The following is a 21,073-nucleotide window of genomic DNA, read 5'->3' as shown; positions in this document are numbered from 1 at the left end:
TTACCTTTCATTAGCTTCATGGTAAGTCAGCTTCTGGTATATTTTAAATTGCAACCTGATCCTTTCTCCCAGACCTCCCTATTCAACTTATCTGCTTTTCCTGTTGTCATAGCACCTCCATCCTTTAGGTACTGTATAAATTATCTATTATATCTGTCTTCGGTAGAATATAAGCTTCATGAGGGCAAGAATCTTTGCTTGTTTTGTTCACTGATGTTTCTCAAGTGCCTAGAACAAGGCCAGGTGCATGGTAGGTGCTCCATAAAGATTTGCGGATAAATAAATACAATAAATAATGCATAAACGAGTGAATGAACCAAAGGTAATCTAGGATCAGAATCGTGATGATCTAGGACTTCTAAATTTAAAACTTTGAGTTCTATTCCAGACTCATTTCCACTTAACCTTGGCCACGTCAATGAACCTTTCTGGGCCTCTGCTTTCTCGTGTATGAAATTAGGTGGTTATGTATTCATTTAATTAATATCCATTGCAAACCAACTGTGGTCAAGGCATTCAAAGATACTTCCTTGCATTCAAGTGGTACCACTCAAAACGCAGAATTCAGCGGCATCAAAGTCCAACCTCTTCCAAGCCCCGCCCACCTCACGTCCATCTTTAGGCCCCGCCCCAATTCGGTTCAGCCCGCCCCCAGCGTAGAGGCACCACCTTTCCTCGCTGCAGTCATCCAATAGCCAAGATACACGGCTAGGTGATTTGCGAGCGGGAGTTAGGTGTCCTCTTGGCGCCTGACCAGAGTCGGGAAATTCGGCTTCTCTTGAGTAGTCCCTTCCCCGAGTTGGACCCGAGGTATGCGGGGTCACTCGCTGCTCAACGTTCCCTCCGAAGGGTCGGACAAGGCTCCGGAGCCCTGTCGCTGCCCTCCCTAGGAGCCCTGGGTCTTCACTGGCCGAGGTGCCCGCTCCGCGGCATTCTGGGAGTGGTAGTTTTCTTCCTTCAGGTTCCTTCCTGGCTGGCCAGTGCCCAAGACTAGCGAGACTACGATTCCCAGACGCCCAAGCGAGTCGCCGGTCACGTGGCCGCAAGGACGCGGGGCCGGTGGGCGGGGGCCGGCAGGTGCTCCGCTGCCGTCTGTGACATCCAGAGCCGGCTGGCCGCTAGGTCCCCGGAGACCCCGCCATGGTACGCGCGGGCGCCGTCGGGGCGCATCTCCCCACGTCCGGTTTGGACATCTTCGGGGATCTGAGGAAGATGAACAAGCGCCAGGTGACGGAGGCGGGTGGTGAGCGCGCCCAGGCCGGGACCGGCTGTGCTTGCAGGGAGTCGGGGCTTCCAGTGCAGGGCTCCGGGAAGGGCAGCTCCCAGTGACTGCGGCCGGGCGGCCACCCGAAGCTCCCGCGCTGGGCTCTCAGGCCCTGGGTTCTACGGCCACGTGTGGGCACGGGTGTGCACTTCCTTGCCCTGACAAGAGCACAATTAGGGGAGGGTGTAGGAAAGGGGAGAATAGAAACCCCGTGCCATGGAATGTCAAATGTGGATGAGAAAGCCACAGCCACGCTTGTGGGAGAGTTGACTATGTGAGCGACAGCTGTTTGCGCGTAGTTGAAGGGCCACCCGGTGAAGAGGGAACCGATTTCTCTGTGGGGCTTCAGAGGCCTGACTGCCGGCGGGTCGAAGTGGCAGAAAGGCGAGAGGGAAGAACTTTCCTACAATGGGAGCTGTCCAGCGACGCCTCCCAAAGCAGTTTCTTTCCAACCTGGGCAGTTGTTTTTCCCCGACCGTGGGTCGGGACTCAATAATGCTCATTGTGCCTAGAGAGCTCACAAGCGGTGCGCAATCATTGTGGACTCAACCCGTGTTTGCAGCGGGATTCCAGAAACCTTCTCTAACTTCCGAGATGCCATCATTCTGGCTGCACTATGAACATAGGAGGCAGTGTAGGGTCTTTGGGCAGCTGGGGTGGTTGAATTCCCTCTCCTTTCTGAGAAGACCTCAGAGGAAAACGTTCCTCTTGCTCTCTCCTTAGCCACTTATTGGCCATCGTCACTGTCTTTGGGTCCTTATCTCTTCACTATAAGGTTAAGAGTGAGTAGGGATTGGAAAGGAAGCCCTCTCAGTCAGGAAGAATACGATTATGTAAGCTTCTAGGTAGAGAATTTGGGGGACCTGTAGGGCCTAAATATCACGGTGGATACTAATGCCACTATTACTACTAATAAATTGTGCTAAGAAAAGTGGGACTTTCCAACCAAGGGATTTTGATTGTCTTTGAAAATGGTATTAATTCTCATTATTTTGAGGGCATCCAGTTTCATTTGCTCCATCAGTTGAGATGTGGGGTGGTGCCCACGGGAGGTCACAACTACTCCCTTAGGCATATGTGTTTTTTCCCTCTCACTGTCCTCCCTCTCCCCCAAGTAAAATTTCAGACTAGTGCAGTGGTGTGGGAAAGTTTGATAATTTCTATTTCATCAACCGTGTTTAGGATGTGGTAGTGTCTAGGTGTGCACAGCTGATATACTCCTGTTTCTGGAAGATGAGTTGTAGTAGAGATTATCACCAGCTTAAAAAAGTAACTGCTAATGTCCTGAGCATTGATGCTGCTCACAAGAATACCCTCCAGAAGTAGAGCTTTGTTTAAAAATTTAGACTTAATGGCTGGGTTTTTAAAATGTCTCTAAAATTAGTACCGACTACTGATGGCTGTAATTGCAGACTGTCAGAAAAGGCCCTCTGATGAGTGTATTGATCCCTAAACCACTTTGCCCTTTGAAAGATCAGTGTGTTTTTTGCTCTCAATGATAAGGCCTGCCAGTAGCTGGCTGTATTGCCTGTTTTGCTAGTCTTCTAATTAAAATTCAGCAAGCTCAAATCTACTGCTTCTCAGTACTTTTTAAAAAAGCTTTGTCCGTTTGCCTTTTTTTTGTTGTTGTTCCTCTTCTTCCCTCCAAAATAGCATCTTATGACACCTTGTCAGGCCTGCATGCTCCACCAGTCTTGAAAGCAGGACCTTCTTTCTCTGCCGCCCCTGCTTACTGTTAAAGCAGAACCCACATGCAAGACAAGGGCTCTTTGTTTCTGCAGTGAGGAAGAGAGGAGGAGATACAGCTACTGGCAGTGCTGCTGCTGTCAGCCAGAATATTTGGTCTGAAATGTTTGCTAAGACTCTTAGACATTGGCTGTTTCATCTTTGGTTGACAATGACTGAGTGTGGACTTACTTCTACACTTTGTATGCTCATTAAGTGCTGAGCATACAAAGTTGGTAGGCAAAGGTGAACAACAACAAAAGCACCCGTGAAACATGGTGGTGGTTTTGTTTTTTTAGACCCCAGTCAGCTTGTCGGGAGTTCAGCCAAAATTACTTTTCTGGATTCCAGGATTTTAAGCCTAGAATCTGAATAGTAGGTTTCTTAAAGTTAAGGTGTTGCAAGTATGGTCTGTGGTTTCTTAGTTTGATTTTTAGATTTTTGTGTATTTGGGCATTTCCTTAGCAGGTGGATGGTTTGCTCAAAGGAAGTTTTTTTGAGGAATTGATTTTGCTTCCCCTTACTGAACTTTTCAAGCTTGGGAAATTATACGGGAAAATATATTCTTGGTACGAGGTCTTTACTGGATAAGTGGCGAGATTTTATAATTTGCTTTTATCAGCGTGGAGCCAGATGGCTTGAAACCTTGTCTAAAAACAGCAATCTTTGTTTAAAACCATGGTTTGGGGCTTTCCTAATTGGATATGTAATTCATTATGAAACAGTGGTTATTTATCAAGTCCTTTAAGTCAGGCAGAGCAGCTGGGGAGGTTTTTGAATGTGAATTCCAGTGAACAACTTCTGCTTTAGCGTGACGTGACTTGTAAGGCTGATTTTACTTTAGAAGCAGTGTTTTGTTGTTGTTGTTGTTGTTGGACACTCAATATTTATTGAATGAAGAGATGAATTTTTTTATCTCTTCTAAATGCTCACTTCTTTGCATTCTTAAATATTTGCTTTGTGATTTTTGATGTTTTCCGTTATGCTCTTTGAGCTTACGGTGAAATGGTGTAAAGACTTTGATTGTTTCATGGCAACTTTCTGGTAAATATTCTTCATTTGATGAGGGATAAAGGACTACATATTGGGTACAGTGCACACTGCTCCAGGGACAGGTGCACTAAAATCTTAGAAACGACCACTAAAAACTTAATCCATGTAACCAGAAGAAGCAATGGTTTAACGTATTATAGCCCAACACTTTGACAATGTCTGCTTAGCACTCCAGTTTCATTTTTCAGTCTACTGGGAATATAATGATAGTTTCATAATTTGCTATTGACACAGTAGCCAAGTTGCTTTAAAAAATGGTGTGTAGGCTGAGTGCAGTGGCTCATGCTTGTAATCCTAGCACCTTGGGAGGCCGAGGCGGATGGATCATTTGAGGTCAGGAGTTCGACACCAGCCTGGCCAATATGGTGAAGCCCTGTCTCTACTAAAAATATAAAAATTAGCCGGGTGTGGTGGCACACACCTATTATCCCAGCTACTCGGGAGGCTGAGGCAGGAGAATCGTTTGAGCCAGGGAGGCGGAGGTTGCAGTGAGCAGAGATCACGCCATTGTACTCCAGCCTGGGCAACAGAGTGAGACTCCATCTCAAAAATAAAAATAAAAAAGGGTGTAACTTTAATGTTGAATTATATTTATGTTCCTATTTTGATTTATTGCACCAAATACACTAACAATTATCTTAATTCACTTATGTCCTCACTTTCAGTTGTATCCTTCATAATTGCATCAAATTACCTATTGTTACAGTTTTAACATTAGCAAGAGACAGTTTTGAGCTCTGCTTTTCCTACCTTACATCAGTCAGAATACGTTTTCAGAATAGAGAATAGTTTAAAGAAGAAAAGTCAATGACTCATAATTTCACTATCCTAAAATATCCTCTCTTAGTGTCTTGGGGCATCTCTTTGTGTTTGTTTTATTGTTTGGTGAACTCCTACTGCAGCTTACATTTTTCACTCAACATACTGTGTTTGGTCATGTCATTAAACTTCCTTTTTATTTTCCTCCCCTAACCCAACCTGCTTTCTCCTCCACTCCCATTAAGTTCTTTATGCATTGTTTTAAATAGTGGACTAATCTGCCATTTTTCTTTTCCTTTTCTTTTTTTTTTTTTATTATTATACTTTAAGTTCTAGGGTACATGTGCATAACGTGCAGGTTTGTTACATATGTATACTTGTGCCATGTTGGTGTGCTGCACCCATCAACTCGTCAGCACCCATCAATTCATCATTTATATCAGGTATAACTCCCAATGCAATCCCTCCCCTCTCCCCCCTCCCCATGATAGGCCCCGGTGTGTGATGTTCCCCTTCCTGAGTCCACGTGATGTCATTGCTCAGTTCCCACCTATGAGTGAGAACATGCAGTGTTTGGTTTTCTGTTCTTGTGATAGTTTGCTAAGAATGATGGTTTCCAGCTGCATCCATGTCCCTACAAAGGACGTAAACTCATCCTTTTTTATGGCTGCATAATATTCCATGGTGTATATGTGCCACATTTTCTTAATCCAGTCTGTCACAGATGGACATTTGGGTTGATTCCAAGTCTTTGCTATTGTGAATAGTGCCGCAATAAACATACGTGTGCATGTTTTTTTTTTTTTTTTTTGAGATGGAGTCTTGCTCTGTCACCCAGGCTGGAGTGCAGTGATGCTATCTCGGCTCATTGCAACCTCCACCTCCCGGGTTCAAGAGATTCTTGTGCCTCAGCCTCCTGAGTAGCTGGGATTACAGGCGCATGTGCCTCCATGCCTGGCTCATTTTTGCATTTTTAGTAGAGTTGGGGTTTCACCATGTTGGCCAGGCTGGTCTTGAACTCCTGAGCTCAGATTATCTGCCCACCTCGGTGTCTCAAAGTACTGGGATTACAGGCATGAGCTACACTGCACCTGGCCCCATTTTCTACTCAGTTATTTCCCTATTGTTGCTCATTTATTGCCTTTTCCACATTATTAGAATTAAGACTGTAATGAATGTCTTCGGACCATAATTCTCAACCTGCACTCACCATTAAAGATGGTTATTTTATCACTATTTATTCAACAAATTGAATACTTAACTTTTTGCCAAGCCCGTATTGAATCTTGAGGATACAGCTATGAACAAGGCTGAAATGATGCCTACTTTTGTGGAATGTAAAGTCTAGTGCAAAAGACACATTAGGTAATTACATGCTTAATTATGATGCTGATGAACGATATTAAGAAATACAGGATGCAGTGAGAATATGTAATAGGAAGACCTAGGCTGGCCAGAGTGGAGGTTGGCAAACCCCATTGCACCACCTGTTTTTGTAAAGTTTTATTGGCACACAGCCATGCTCTTTCTTTTACATATTATCTATGGCTGCCTTCCCGCTACATTGGCAGGGCTGAGTAGTTTCAATGAGACTATGTGACCCGTAAACATAAAATATTTACTGTCTAACCCTTTACACAAAAAGTTTGCTGATTTCTGGTCTAGCCGGTCAGGGCAGGGTTCTGTTGGGCACTGGCATTTAAAGGTGGATGTAAAGGTGAGTGTTGGTAAACTGAGGGGTCCAGGGAGGGAGCCTTCTGGATGAAGGACCTGGGGTGGAAAGAAGCATGTGAGGTGGAAGCATGGACAGTACCACCAGTGCAGCTGGGGTGAGGTGAGCTTCAGCAGCTGAAGTGGGGCTGGGGGGATATATCAGACAGGGCGTTAGAGGCCATACTGTAGTTTAGTCTTCATCCTCAGAGTAGTGGGATATAATCAAAGGGCTTTAGGCAGGGCATAGACATGACCAGGTGACCAGATGTGCATTTGAAAACCAGTACAGTCAAGCACCATATAACGATGTTTCTGTCAATGATGGACCACATACACGATGGTGGTCCCATAAAATTATACCATATTTTTACTATGCCTTTTCTATGTTTAGTTACACAAATACTTAGGAGTGTGTTACAGTCGCCTGTAGTATTCAATACAGTAGCAAGCTGTACAGGTTTCTAGCCTAGGAGCAATAGACCACACCGTATAGCTTAGGGGTGTAGTAAGCGACACCATCTGGGTTTGTATAAGTACACTCTATGATGTTCAAACAACAATAAAATCACCTAACAACGCATTTTTCAGAATGTGTCTGTCATAAAGTGGCGCATGACTGCCCTGATTGTAGCACAGAGAATGGATCGGAAGAGGTGTGCATGGGCATTAGGAGACCTGTCATGACGCTGTCACAGCAGCCTGATGGGCCCCGTTGGTGATATTATGAGAGTGGCAGCAGTGGGAATAGAGAGAACTGTACAAACTCCAGACATGTTTGGAAAGCCAGAATGTATAGAATGAATGGGTACAGGGTGGCTCCAAACAGCAGGGCGATAATAATGTCCTTTGCTGAGAGAAGGATCACTAGCACTGAAAGCTTTTGGAGAAGGTAAGTTTAATTTTGACATGTTGAGCAGGAGGTGTCTTTAAAGACATCTGAGTGGAAACGTCAGGTAGGCAGTTGGAAGTCTCTGAATTGGGAGTAGTTAGCATGATGGGACCAATGCCAGCATTCAGGTAGAGGAGGAGGTTCAGGTGGAGGAGCAACTGGCAGGAAGACAAGAAATGGTCAGAAGTGGATGGCATGCCATCCTGGAAGGCAGGGGCCAAGGGTTTGAAGAAATGATCATGTGTGTTGAGAGCTGCTGGAAGGTCAGGTAAGGTGAGGGCCGACAGTTATCCTTTGGATTTAGTGAGCATGTGACTGATTATGTAGGTTGAGGACTGAATATAGATAGTGAAGAAGGGGAGCAACTTGGGGTAGACACTGTTTTGAGAAGAGCTGTGAAGGAGAAGAGAGAGTGTGAAAGCTGGAGGAGGATGTGAGGTGGAGGAAGAGTTTGTGATGGGAGAGTCTTTAGCTGATGGGAGGAGGAGCCATGATTCAACTTTCACTGCACCTCAGAATCACCCCACCCCTCCCGGCGATCCAGCTGGTCTGGGATGGACTTTCCAGGGCTTCCCCGATGATTCTAAGGTGCAGCCAAGGTTGAGAACCAATGGTATAGAGCAGTGGTTCTCAGCTGTGATTCCCACGCCAGCAGCTTTCGTGTTGCCTGGGAATGTGTCTGAAGTGCAGTCCTCAGGCATCGCCAGCTGATCCTAGTGCACACTGATGCTCGCACGCTGCCGCTGTAAAGAACGGTCCATACACCCAGAAGTCAGAACCACATAGAACCACCTGGGAAGTCTCTATTTGAACTTCCTGAGTGTCTCTTTCAGCCTGACTTTTCCAGGCCTTGTGTATTTTATTTATTTATTTATTTATTTATTTTTGTGATGGAGTCTCGCTCTGTCGCCCAGGCTGGAGTGCAGTGGCTGGATCTCAGCTCACTGCAAGCTCCGCCTCCTGGGTTTACACCATTCTCCTGCCTCAGCCTCCTGAGTAGCTGGGACTACAGGTGCCCACCACCTCGCCCGGCTAATTTTTTTTGTATTTTTTAGTAGAGACGGGGTTTCATCGTATTAGCCAGGATGATCTTGATCTCCTGACCTCATGATCTGCCCGTCTCAGCCTCCCAAAGTGCTGGGATTACAGGCTTGAGCCACCGTACCCGGCCGGCCTTGTGTATTTTAAACTGTATTTAAACTGTGTTTAAAACTATATTTTAAATTGTACTCAATGCTCAAAAAGAGTTCATACCACCACATTCCATCTCAGTTAAAATTAAATTTGGATAGTGGAGGAAAATGATGTTGCCCAGAGCCATGTGGTCCAGGTCCTCACTCCAAACTTAATTCAAAAGGATGTTCTGGAAAGCTGGTAGGGAGCTAAGGTAGGATCTAACTTGTCTAACATCACTGCCTCCAAAACACTAAAACTATATTAATAGCAAGGAGGTTTTAGAAGTTATCAGTTACTCCAGGATGTGCCCGGGAAAGGAAACAAGATCAGCCAAATACTAGAAGCTGGAAAACAGATGGAAGAATGGGAACTGGCACAGCCAGAGAAAGCAAGGATCTGAGCGGCACTGGGGGAGGCTGTGGCTCTTCAGGTTTGTGAGGCAGAGAGAGTCCTCAGAGACCCAGGAATTGGTGTCCCCAGAACTGGAGGCGAAGGGGAGATAGGGCTGAAATAAATTTGATTGGGTAGAAAAGCATAGAAGCAGTGAGACCCCTCGCTCTCCTGTCTTCCACCCAGAGGCCTCACCTTCCTCAGCAGAGGTCTGGGAGTTCATTCCCTGGAGAGGGGAACAGAAATCTCTGGAGGAAGGGCTGCCAGGCCTGGTAGGGTTGTGGCTCCCACCCTATAAGTGACTGTGTACACTGCATGCTGAGGGTGGAAAAACAGAAATGAGGGGTGAAGGACCTGACAGAACATGGGTCCTGAGGTATACACAGAGGTGAGCACAGGAGCCAGGAGAATAGGCACCTGCGGCCCGGTGGAAGGGGGTCATTGAACCAGTGGGGATAGACCCACGTGGGGATAGAGCCGTTTTGGTTCCAGGGTGTGTTGCTGAGAGTGGGTGGCCCCAGTGGAGGGAAGATCTTTGGAGATGTGGATGGGGGCCCAAGAATTGAGATAGCACAGTGTTGATGGACCACCCACCTGGCTCTGCAGGTCACCCCAACAACTGCAGGGGTTGTGAAGAGGAAGATTGAGGCAGGTACCAAAGTAAGGAGCCTCCCTGGCGGGCGGTGCTGGCGATGCCATGAGGGGCTTTGATTTTGAGTGGTCCTAGCCACAGCAGCGTTAGTCCCTGTTGCGCCTGGAAGGAAGGCGGATGTTTGGGCTGACAGGTCAGCTCCAGCCCGACAGGGTGTTGGCACATGGGCAGGTGGTGTTTTCTCCTTTGGTCACTAGGAGTTGGCAGGTGCAGCAGGCAGCTGTCAGCAAGGAAGAGCCTGTGCTTCAGCTTGTGCCATGCTGCAAGGAGCGAGGAAGCCCAGTGGGTCTAAACGCAGTGGTCTGAGGTAGAGTGGGTGGGCTTCTACCTCCTTCTCAGAGCTGATATAACTAGTGCTTATGCGTTAACTCGTGTGACCCGCCCACCTGTACTCTTTTTTTTTTTTTGTAACGGAGTCTCGCCCTGTCGCCCAGGCTGGAGTGCAGTGGTGCGATCTCGGCTCACTGCAAGCTCCGCCTCCCGGGTTCACGCCATTCTTCTGCCTCAGCCTCCTCCCAAGTAGCTGGGACCACAGGTGCCCGCCGTTATGCCTGGCTAATTTTTTTTTCTATTTTTCAGTAGAGACGGGGTTTCACTGTGTTAGCCAGAATGGTCTCGATCTCCTGACCTCGTGATCTGCCTGCCTCAGCCTCCCAAAGTGCTGGGATTACAGGCGTGAGCCACTGTGCCCAGCCCCACCTGTGCTCTTAACCAAATATTTGTTATTTACCTTTTAAAACATTTATGAAAAATTTAAACATTAAGATGTTTAGGGTTTCTGTTCACTGGTTTTAAAATGTCATTTTTAGATGCAGGATGATCTCATTGCCAAGCACTATAGGACTCGGAAGCTTCCGTTTGAGGCTAAAGGTAGTTCTAGGTGAATCCACGGTGTGCGGATCTGGGTGAGACCTGTGCTCACCATGCTGCACTGTGTCTGGGAATGGTCTTCATCGGGAGGCTCTGGTGGCAGGCCTTGAGTAGCAGAACTCTCTAGGGTACAAGGCGCTGGGAAATCCCGAAGAGATGATTAGGGCCTCCTTGAGGCTTTAACAAGACAGGCCTCACAGATTGCTTTTTTTTTCCTCCCTTCTCTCTCACTTAAGGAGAGAGATTTGCCAGGCTCTTTCCAGGGACAAAAGTTGAAATACTGCAGAATTTTGTACCTTGTGTTAGTTTCCTGTCCTAAAATCGTGTCTTTGGAAAAGTTTGATAAGTGCATCTCCAGCTTCAGGGTGGTGGGTCTTCTGCTATTGGTTTTCACTGTGGTTCCTCTTTTTCATTCCAGCTCTATTACCAGGTTTTAAACTTCGCCATGATTGTGTCTTCTGCCCTCATGATATGGAAAGGCTTGATCGTGCTCACCGGCAGCGAAAGCCCCATCGTGGTGGTGCTGAGGTAGGTCCCCCAGGCTGGCCTCCAGCCAAAGCCTGCATCACAAGGCTGCCCTGGGTCTGAGGAGCGGGGCAGCCTAAAGTGAAAACCTGTATGACAGCTGAAATTCAAGATTTTAATTGGATCAATTATTAGTCTTTATTGATACCTATTTTGAGAATGTTTCTTTTTTTCTGGCTTTTGAAAAATCTTATCTTTCTTAGTAGACATTTTAGGGCTTTAACCATGTTGATGCTCGTGCGCCTAATCCATTTCAAATGACAATTTAATAATATGGTATTCATGCATTATTTCTATACAAATTGATTTTTAAACATAACTAAAAATGTTACTTCATTTTCTTTGTACCAAACAGGCAGGGCGTCTGTATCCCGAGTGCGTAGCATTGTGTCTAGTATTTTTTTCAAGCTTCTTCAGTAATACTGGTGTATTGATGGCTACTATCTTCTTGAGACTATGATGCTTATAAAAGTACAGCATGTTTATTTTAGAAAAGTTACCACTAGAGTTAACTTCACACAGCCATAAAGCCATCCAAGGGGAAAAACTTCACATCAATTTGAAATCAAACGGCTGTGTTTGGGAACTAGTAGGTGCTTCAAGATGCTGTCTGTCTGGTGTGTCTTAGGTCATCAGATCTGTTGTTTTCACGGTGGCATGGTGGGCTGTGGCAGTAACTTGGGCAGAGTCACAGCTTACCAGTGCAGGAGCCGAGGCAGAACATAGGGCTCTTAGCTCCCATACCACTGCCCTTTCCCTCCACTGGGCCTTGCCACCACCTTGTGGGGCCATAGCCATGATCCATGCCCCACCAGGCCGCCCTCATGTGCTTGGCCAAGGGGCACACTTCTAGAGATGGAGTTTTCATAAATTTAGAAGACTGAGGACAGCCTAGCTCACAGCAGAGCTGTGGGACCTCCGACCCACTCGTGTTCACACTGTGCTTTAGGGAGGCCCCTAGCGTTGGGGTGGGTAGATTAGGAGTGGGGAGAAGGGAAGTACACTCATGGATTCAGGAAACCTTAGCCTTGCTTCACATATAACAGTTCGGACACTTATGTGTTTTATGTGGTTACACTGCCTGGTAAGAATTCATGTGAAGGAAGGATTTTAAGGCTTTTTTTTTTTTTTTTTTAAAGAAGAAGGAATCTAAAACCTCAAATTTAGATGGACCCTCTCCTTTAAGAGACAAGGAACCTGAGGCCCAATGAGGCCAGGCCTCAAGCATCTCCCAGTAACTTTTGGCAGAACCAACACTAGATCTGAGATTTCCTGGCCCTCCTCAGATTTCACAGACACACTTTCACACAGGAGCTAGTGTGAGATTGCTGCACTTAGGGATCTTTTTTTTTTTTTTTTTTATTAAAGCATCCTTTGTAATGTTAAAGCAATTTGGTTTGTTAACATAAACCAATGACATCCCTAAGGGATGTGTGGTTTTTGGGGGAATCTGGCCCATGAGGAAAGCAAGTAGACATTGATATTAGTGAAACATTGAAAAGAACTCCTGATAGGACATGAGAGTGACCCTTGATGTCCACCCTCAGGACACCTATGGCCTCTGTCGTCTGTGCAGGGATCTTTTCCCAGCTGCAGTTCGCTTACACCGTTACTTTTGTATCAACATCTTCCCACTGTATCTTCAGGAATTTTGTTGAAGGAGTAAAGATGAGGCCACAGATGAAGAAATTATCTTAAGCATTTTAGCTTTTTTTTTTTTTTTTTTAACCCTGAAACAATTACGTTTTATTTTCAGAAGAAGACAAAATAGAATTTCATATTGGGGGACAGAACAAACTCAAATCTGTTGACTGTGATGTTTTCTCTTAAGTCAGTTGTATTTCTAGCCCTTTTCCCCTGGCATTCAGATTGGCTGATTTTGAATGCTTCATCCATGACTATACTTAGTGGGTCCTGGTTTGACAGGCTGCATTTCTCCTTGCCACCTTCTGCACCTGCCGAGATGTTCGAGGTGGGCCAGGCTGGAGGGAAGGAGGGCGAGCTTCCCAAACTCTTGTTGGGAGCCACTGTTTTCTTTGTTTCCGCTAGAGCTCCACAGAGCTTCAGTGGTTCATTCTCCTCAGGTTCTTCCTGCTCAGCAGCCGTTACTCGTCCTTGGTTGCACAGCCCTCTGTGTTTCTAGGTCTTATTCTCTCACGTATTAAAGCAAAGAATTAGCACACACATATGTATGTGTGTGTGTGTGTGTGTATATATATATAATATATATAATAAATATATATTATATAACATATATATTATATATATATATATATAAAAAATGAACTTTTCAAATTTTAGCTTCCAGCATATTGCAATTTACTTTGAATCCACCAAAGATTTTGGCACAGGTTTAAATTGGTATCATGTGGAATTGTTTATTGACTTCCACAATAACCCAGTCCATGTTTGTTAGAATTGGGCTTTTGTAGAATACGGTGGAATTCTCCACCATGTTCTCCTGCTGCTGCAGGAGGCAAAGGACTTGGGTTCCCGTTTTGTCCCAGCCTCAGTTTGGCATCAGGGTGGGTCGTGCTCCCCAAGTGCTTTCATGTGTTCCTCATTTCTTTTTTTTTTTTTTTTTGAGACGGAGTCTCGCTTTGTTGCCCAGGCTGGAGTGCAGTGGCCAGATCTCAGCTCACTGCAAGCTCCGCCTCCCGGGTTTACGCCATTCTCCTGCCTCAGCCTCCCGAGTAGCTGGGACTACAGGCGCCCGCCACCTCGCCCGGCTAGTTTTTTGTATTTTTTAGTAGACGGGGTTTCACCATGTTAGCCAGGATGGTCTCGATCTCCTGACCTTGTGATCCGCCCGTCTCGGCCTCCCAAAGTGCTGGGATTACAGGCTTGAGCCACCGCGCCCGGCTCATTTCTTAAGTAAGTATTGCAGTATCCTAAGTGCTGGGGATCTGCTCTAAAACGAAAGGATTGCCCTAGATGATTAGCTGTAAGTCTGCAGTTCTGGAGGAAAACACTACTATATTTGTAGATGCAGGACTTTTTTGAAAGCTAGAAATTGGTAGCTTTTACTTCAGAGTTGACGTTAATCCTGGTTTCTTTTCTACCTGATACAAACTGCAGAGGGTTCTACCAGTGCTCATGACACATTAATGTCAGTAGAAGTCATTTCCTTTCGCACATGTTACTACCTTGAGCAGTCAGAAGGAAGCCGCAGTGGCTTGTTTTATAGCTCCTGAGACCTACTTGACTATTGAGTTTCACCTCTGACATGTTTATTCTGATCACCTTATGGACACAGGGTAATGCTGATACTGACTTTGTGCTTCTTTCTAGTGGCAGTATGGAGCCGGCCTTTCACAGAGGAGACCTCCTGTTCCTCACAAATTTCCGGGAAGACCCAATCAGAGCTGGTGAAATAGTTGTTTTTAAAGTTGAAGGACGAGACATTCCAATAGTTCACAGAGTAATCAAAGTTCATGAAAAGTAAAGAGGCTTATTTCTTTTTGGTTTTGTTTTGTAAATTTTTGGTAGATTCATGGCTAATTAGAAACTAGTAAAAGCACAGGATTATGTCGTGAGTTCTGCCATTTTCTCACTGGGTGACTTTGGACCAACTGCGTAACTCTTTCTGTAGGATGACAGTTGTGGTCGTTAAACCCACAGTAACTCACAGAGTGATTATGAGAATGAAGTGAACTAATGTTTACTAAAGCAATTCAGAAACTTAAATTGCTGCGCAAATGTAAGGTGTGATATATTATGACATGGTAGTTATTTGAAGGAGTTCAAAGAAAATCAAGTCACACTGCAACAGAGGATGGTTTTGATATGAAAATTATTTTCTGAAATGCAAAAAAACTAGCTGTTTTTCTGTGTTTGACCAAAGTGGCATTTTCAGCAGTAATATTAGTCCTGGATGGATAAAAATCCTTTTCCAACTCATCTCATGATTTGGTCACTGCATATTCTGCATTAATTTTCCATTGCCACATCCCCCACTCCCCAAACAGCCTTGCTGTTAATACCAGCCGTGACTTACTTAATTAAGATCCTTTTCTGGAACCGGAAACATTTACTTCTTGCTCAAATATATAAAGTTCTCATGAGAGAGTACTTCACATGATTAGTAGAAGTGTTACATTTCATATATACTTGGTTATTCATTTACCTTTATGCAGCTTAGTATGGATTTTTATCTGTATGAGTCAGAATTAAATTTAGGTATGCCTAGGTATGTTTTTTAGTAACGGAGCATTTCTCACTCTGTATGTGTGTGTGTGTTTGAGTTTGAGAGAGAGAAGTAACTATTTGTACATATCTGGTATTAGATTCCCATTCCATTCACTGCTTCTTTTTTTGAGATGGAGTCTCACTGTGTCGCCTAGGCTGGAGTACAATGGTGTGATCTCCACTCACTGCAACTTCTGCCTCCCGGGTTCAAGCGACTCTCCTGCCCCAGCCTTCTCAGTACCTGGGACTACAAGCATGCACCATCATGCCTGGCTAATTTTTTTTTTTTTTTTTTTTGAGACAGAGCCTCGTTCTTGTCTCCTAGGCTCGAGTGCAATGGCGTGATCTCAGCTCACTGCAACCTCCGCCTCCTGGGTTCAGGCAGTTCTCCCTTAGCCTCTCAAGTAGCTGAATTACAGGCACGTGCCACCACACCTGGCTCATTTTTGTATTTTTAGTAGAGATGGGGTTTTGCCATGTTGGCCAGGCTGGTCTCGAACTCCTGACCTCAGGTGATCCACCCACCTCGGCCTCCCACATTGCTGGGATTATAGGCGCAAGTAACCGTGCCCGGCCCATTTACTGCTTCTTCACAAGTGTACCCCACAGATATTGATATTTATTCACTTCACATTACTCTAAACATGAAAACAATCCAGTTTCAACTTGTGCTGATACACTGGTCCTGTCCTATCGGTTACTTGATGCCTACCTGTTAGATTCCTGAGGAAGAAGCATCCTCAGTCATGATGTGACAGTACTTGCACTGACTTACAATTAATTTCTAAAGATGATCAATTGTTCCAAGTTGAGGAAATGATTATTTGCTCTAATTTGCACGAATTATGAGAGACTGTCAGGATTTTTATCCTGATTTCCTTTATAACCATGTCTGTAAATCAGCTTGCTCTTTTTAATATGGTTTCAAATCTTTGGGGGCTTTTGGCATTTTATTGCATTATAATAGTGCATTCTTTTTTCATCTGTCTTATTGAAAGAAGACCCTCTTTACAGCTCCATAATACTACAATATTATGTTTCTAGAGTCAAGGCTATCTGAGCACCAGTTCAGAATGCTTAAAACGGGTCCCACATGTCGCTTTAACACACTGGTGTTATGCCATTTGTGATTCTTGTTTCCCTGCAAATTCGACTTTATACTACCGTGGTCAGTGGTGAAGGAAATAATGCAGTAACAAATTGTGCATTTGGCAAGGAAAAGGAAATGTGAGGACAGCCTAGAGCACACTTGCATTTAAATTACCTTGTGCTCAACTCTGTGTGATCTAGGATTAAGTTTATATCTAGAGTGAAGAGGAATATCATCCATGTTAACAAATTGGTCTATGAGGCTGGGCGCGGTGGCTTATGCCTGTAATCCCAGCACTTTGGGAGGCCGAGGCGGGTGGATCACTTGAGGTCAGGAGTTCTAGACCAGCCTGGCCAACATGGCAAAACCCCACCTCTACTAAAAGTGCAAAAATTACCTCGGTGTGGTGGCTCACACCTGTAATTCCAGCTACTCAGAGATTGAGGCAGGAGAATCGCTTGAACCTGGGAGGCAGAGGTTGCAGTGAGCTGAGATGGCACATGGCACTTCAGCTTGGGTGACAGAGCAAGACTCCATCTCAGACAAACAAACACACAAACAAAAAACCAAATTGTTCCATGAGGTCTAAGAATGAAAACAGTTCAAGTCCAGCACAGGTTGTTAAACCAGCTTCATGTCCTGACTTCTGACCTGTTCTGACTGGAAGTGAATGAAGTGAGCCTGGAAAAGCTCCTTGTCAATAGTGTTTTTGTGTATTATGAACCTAGACTTGAAAGAGTTGCACAGTGGTGATTCACATGATTTTATCCACTGATGAATGACACGAATACACTTGTTTACAGGTTAAAAAAATGTTAGGTCCTAGTATATTCGTCATTCCCAGAAGCCATGTGGTGAGAAGGAATTCTTCATTGTGTGCTGTGCTGGAAGCAAATTGTTGCCCTTGTGCTTGGTCATGGTTTTTGTTGTCACAGTTACTTGAGTGTTTTGGAATTTAAGTCTACAAAATTGTCATTAGATTTGTGCTTCAGTTGAATGGTTGTCTTAAGCAGTCATCTTAGACTAAAAGAAGGTCAGGTTATCTTTGTTTTTCTAAATGCTCCTGTCTGACAGTAAAGTCTTGGATAAACTAATATTTTTGTAAATGATGCTGTGCTGAAAATAATTTTTGAGAGGACATTATTTTGCTTTCCAGAGATAATGGAGACATCAAATTTCTGACTAAAGGAGATAATAATGAAGTTGACGATAGAGGCTTGTACAAAGAAGGCCAGAACTGGCTGGAAAAGAAGGACGTGGTGGGAAGAGCAAGAGGGTGAGAATTCACCTTTAAGTTATATAGAAGGTTATGGAAGACACTTAGAAATGAAGAAATTAAGTGGATAGGCTGAGTCGTTAATTACAAATATGACATATCAGGAGAGTTCTAAGCAGTTCTAGTTTATCCTGTGAAGCCAAATACAACTTATAAATTCCTAAAGACCTAAAATCTAAAACGGAGCCCAATTATCTATATGATGGGTTCAAATCTGTTTAAAAATAAATCCAGCCAGGCACAGTGGCTCACACCTGTAATCCCAGCACCTTTGGGAGGCCAAGGCAGGAGGATCACTTGAGCCCAGGAGTTCAAGACCAGCCTGGGTAACATAGGGATACCCCATCTCTATTAATAAAAATTTAAAAAAATTTGTTCTTAAAAAATGAATAAAAATAAATCCTCACTGAGAGATTAGTTATTTGCGGATTTTAAATAACCGTTACAAGAAAGTCTCCCAGAGATAACCACTGTTTAACGTTTCAGGGAATGCTGTAGATACTCTCTGGGCTGGTTATGTGTGTTATGCATATATATAATTTCACTTAGAATTTGATTGTTTTTCACCCAGCAGGAAGTTGGCAATAGCTTTTCATGTCAAATCTACATCTATATCTTTTCAAGTGGCTACAAGCTGTTTTATTGTGAATAAAAATTTATTTAAGCAATCCCCTTTTGGTGGACACTTAGATTATTTCCTATTTTTTGTAACTAGAAACATTTCTGTGATACATCTTTTAGTATTCATCTTTGTAGAGTTGTCCAGCAATGAGTTCTGCTTCTGACTGACATAACAGAGAATGTGTCCTCATTAAAAACCAAAAAAGGGAATTCTTCCCCTCTTGGCAACCCGTTTTATGTTGAACAGACGTAGAAATGTTTTTTTTTAATCTTACCTAAATCTCACTAGCTTTTTAAGGCTGGAGAGACTGGCTACCATTTTGTAAGATTTAGCGTTATCAATCAGATTGTGGCTTACGGCTTCTTCCTACTCCTTTAACCATTTTTCTTTGTTGCATTTTCACTTGAATATCTCCGGGGGGACCAGGAGGGCTTCCAGTTAGTCCATCCTGTCTTTCTAGACACTCTGGTGAAAGACTTTGGATAAGAGAGAGGATGGAGCTACTACTGATTTATAAAAGACTGGAAGGTACTATGGGTGTGTTACCTGGTTTCCCATGAGCAGAGGTGATTGAGACCTGGGTCCCTCTGATTACATATTGCTGTTAATTTTGTCAGCATAATCATTGGCTGGTTTCTGCACTGAACCTCCTCTCTCTGGGATCATAATCATATTTGAGTATAAGTTATGGTATTCACATTTGTATTTGCTACCCAATACATTTACTTGTTGTATCTGACAAGCACTGGGAAATCAAAATAATTATTTGCATTACAAACTCATTACTCATGTGCTTTGAAAGCTTTATCTAACAGCAGTTTTTATATAGGCTCTCCGAATCTTCTCTTCTAAATAAAAACTAGATTTGTGAAAATTGCCTCATCTTTGTGTGTAAGCGGCTTAACTATTTTAATTGTAGCAAGTGAAGACAACCAGCATCACTCTCTCAACTCAAGTGCCTACTTAGGAAACTTGTCCTGGCTGCCAGTGCTCATGCTCCTTCCTAATAAAGCTGTTTGAGACAGGGCTGAATACATCCTTACAGCCCCGGTCAGTGGCATTCCCATGGACGATTCATTTCCTAAGACTGATTTATAGTATTTTCAGATGTTGCCATCATCATGTTATAAACAATTTTTATATCTCTTGCTTTTTATCCCACAATTTAGGTTTTTACCCTATGTTGGTATGGTCACCATAATAATGAATGACTATCCAAAATTCAAGGTAGGAATTTATTTGTGTCTATATTTATTTACTGAGTTAAATATTGGAGCTTTTACTTGTGCAACTGTAAAAGAGGCAGTCTTCTTAAAACATGTTGCCATTAATAGGCCTGCAGAATATCTATAGTTAACCACAAATTAATGTAGTCATTTAAAGTAGTAACATTTAAATTAATTATTTAAAATAGCTACTTTCCCCCTGTGTGTTCATGTTCTAAAATGGCATTTATCTAATTGTTGCTTTTTCTTATGGAAATTTTCATACACACACAAAAGTAGTCCCATAAACTAGTAATGTTTACTGCTCAACTTCAACAAAAATGGTATCTCTCTCTCTCAATATATATGTGTATATATATGTGTGTGTGTACATCGTATATATGTAAATGTGTGTGTGTGTGTGTGTGTATGTATATATATATATATTTTTGTTTTGGACGGAATCTGGCTCTGTCACCCAGGCTAGAGTGCAGTGGCATCATTTCGGCTCACCGCAACCTCCGCCTCCCAGGTTCAAGTGATTCTCCTTTCAGCCTCCCTAGTGGCTGGGATTACAGGTGCCCACCACCACACCCAGCTCATTTTTGTATTTTTAGTAGAGACAGGGTTTTACCATGTTGGCCAGGCTGGTCTCGAACTCCTGACCTCAGGTGATCTGCCCGCCTTAGCCTCCCAAAGTGCTGGGATTACAGGCGTGTGTCTATATTTTTTTAAAAAATCACTTGACAAACAATGGGAAACCTGCGTAGGAGTAAGCACTGAATTTGCTGTGTTTGTTCGTTGTCTGATCTTCAGTCCATCAGTATATATTTGGGTTTTTGATCATAATGTGGCATTGAACAGCTCATTTAGAGAACAAGGCATGGGGGGAAGAGTTAATCTTTTGATTCTGTCCTCAACCCAGTATTTAACGGACTTCATCTGAATACATTTACAGACCAAATTTCTTTGTAGACCTCACAGTGATTTTCCATTGTGTTTTCTTTCCAGTATGCTCTTTTGGCTATAATGGGTGCATATGTGTTACTAAAACGTGAATCCTAAAATGAGAAGCAGTTCCTGGGACCAGATTGAAATGAATTCTGTTGAAAAAGAGAAAAACTAATATATTTGAGATGTTCCATTTTCTGTATAAAAGGGAACAGTGTGGAGATGTTTTTGTCTTGTCCAAATAAAAGATTCACCAGTAAAGATGATTTTCTTTTGTGGAATCTGATTTGAATCTGCTCAATCTCTCTGCCAATTCTGGAAAACTCTACACTGAGTGTGAAGGTCTGCACGACTTCAAGAACCAGGCAGGCTGTTTAGGGCCTGGCCTGCTAGTGGGGCAAGGCATGGTCCACATGTATAGTTGTAATGTCTGAGTTTCAAAAGTAAAATTCTTAATATAATGACATTTCTGGGGGGAAACAAAGAGGCCCTTAAAAGGACATAGTTTCTTATTAAAGTATAATCTGAGAAACTAAGAAAGCCAAAATCTTTTAGAAGGAAGGGATGTAATCTGCTTTGTTTTGTGGTACGATATATCTTGAGCTAGTTTGTTATATTATTTGAAATGTGTTTAATAAATTATTTAAAATGGTGCATACGCCTTTGAAAAACTGCAAAAACTCCAGAAGGGTAAACGTTGAAAATTGCAAAAACCACAAAAGGTC

General features: G+C 43.6%; 1 protein-coding gene across 1 annotated transcript; it reads left to right on the top strand.

The window, feature by feature from the left end:
- The first annotated feature begins 669 nt into the window (after nt 1–669).
- SEC11C (SEC11 homolog C, signal peptidase complex subunit) lies at nt 670–20,614 on the top strand. The gene is made up of 6 exons (XM_023218327.1): nt 670–1,227; nt 10,910–11,019; nt 14,308–14,457; nt 17,451–17,570; nt 19,362–19,419; nt 20,409–20,614. Exons 1-6 carry the CDS (start codon nt 1,141–1,143, stop codon nt 20,460–20,462), a joined length of 579 nt encoding a protein of 192 aa, XP_023074095.1. The 5' UTR covers nt 670–1,140; the 3' UTR covers nt 20,463–20,614.
- Nucleotides 20,615–21,073: the final 459 nt, after the last annotated feature.

Source organism: Piliocolobus tephrosceles, chromosome 18 (assembly GCF_002776525.5).
Source record: "Piliocolobus tephrosceles isolate RC106 chromosome 18, ASM277652v3, whole genome shotgun sequence".
Lineage (NCBI taxonomy): Eukaryota > Metazoa > Chordata > Mammalia > Primates > Cercopithecidae > Piliocolobus > Piliocolobus tephrosceles.
Note: the sequence above shows the minus strand (reverse complement) of the source record. Positions and strands in the feature narration are given on the sequence as shown.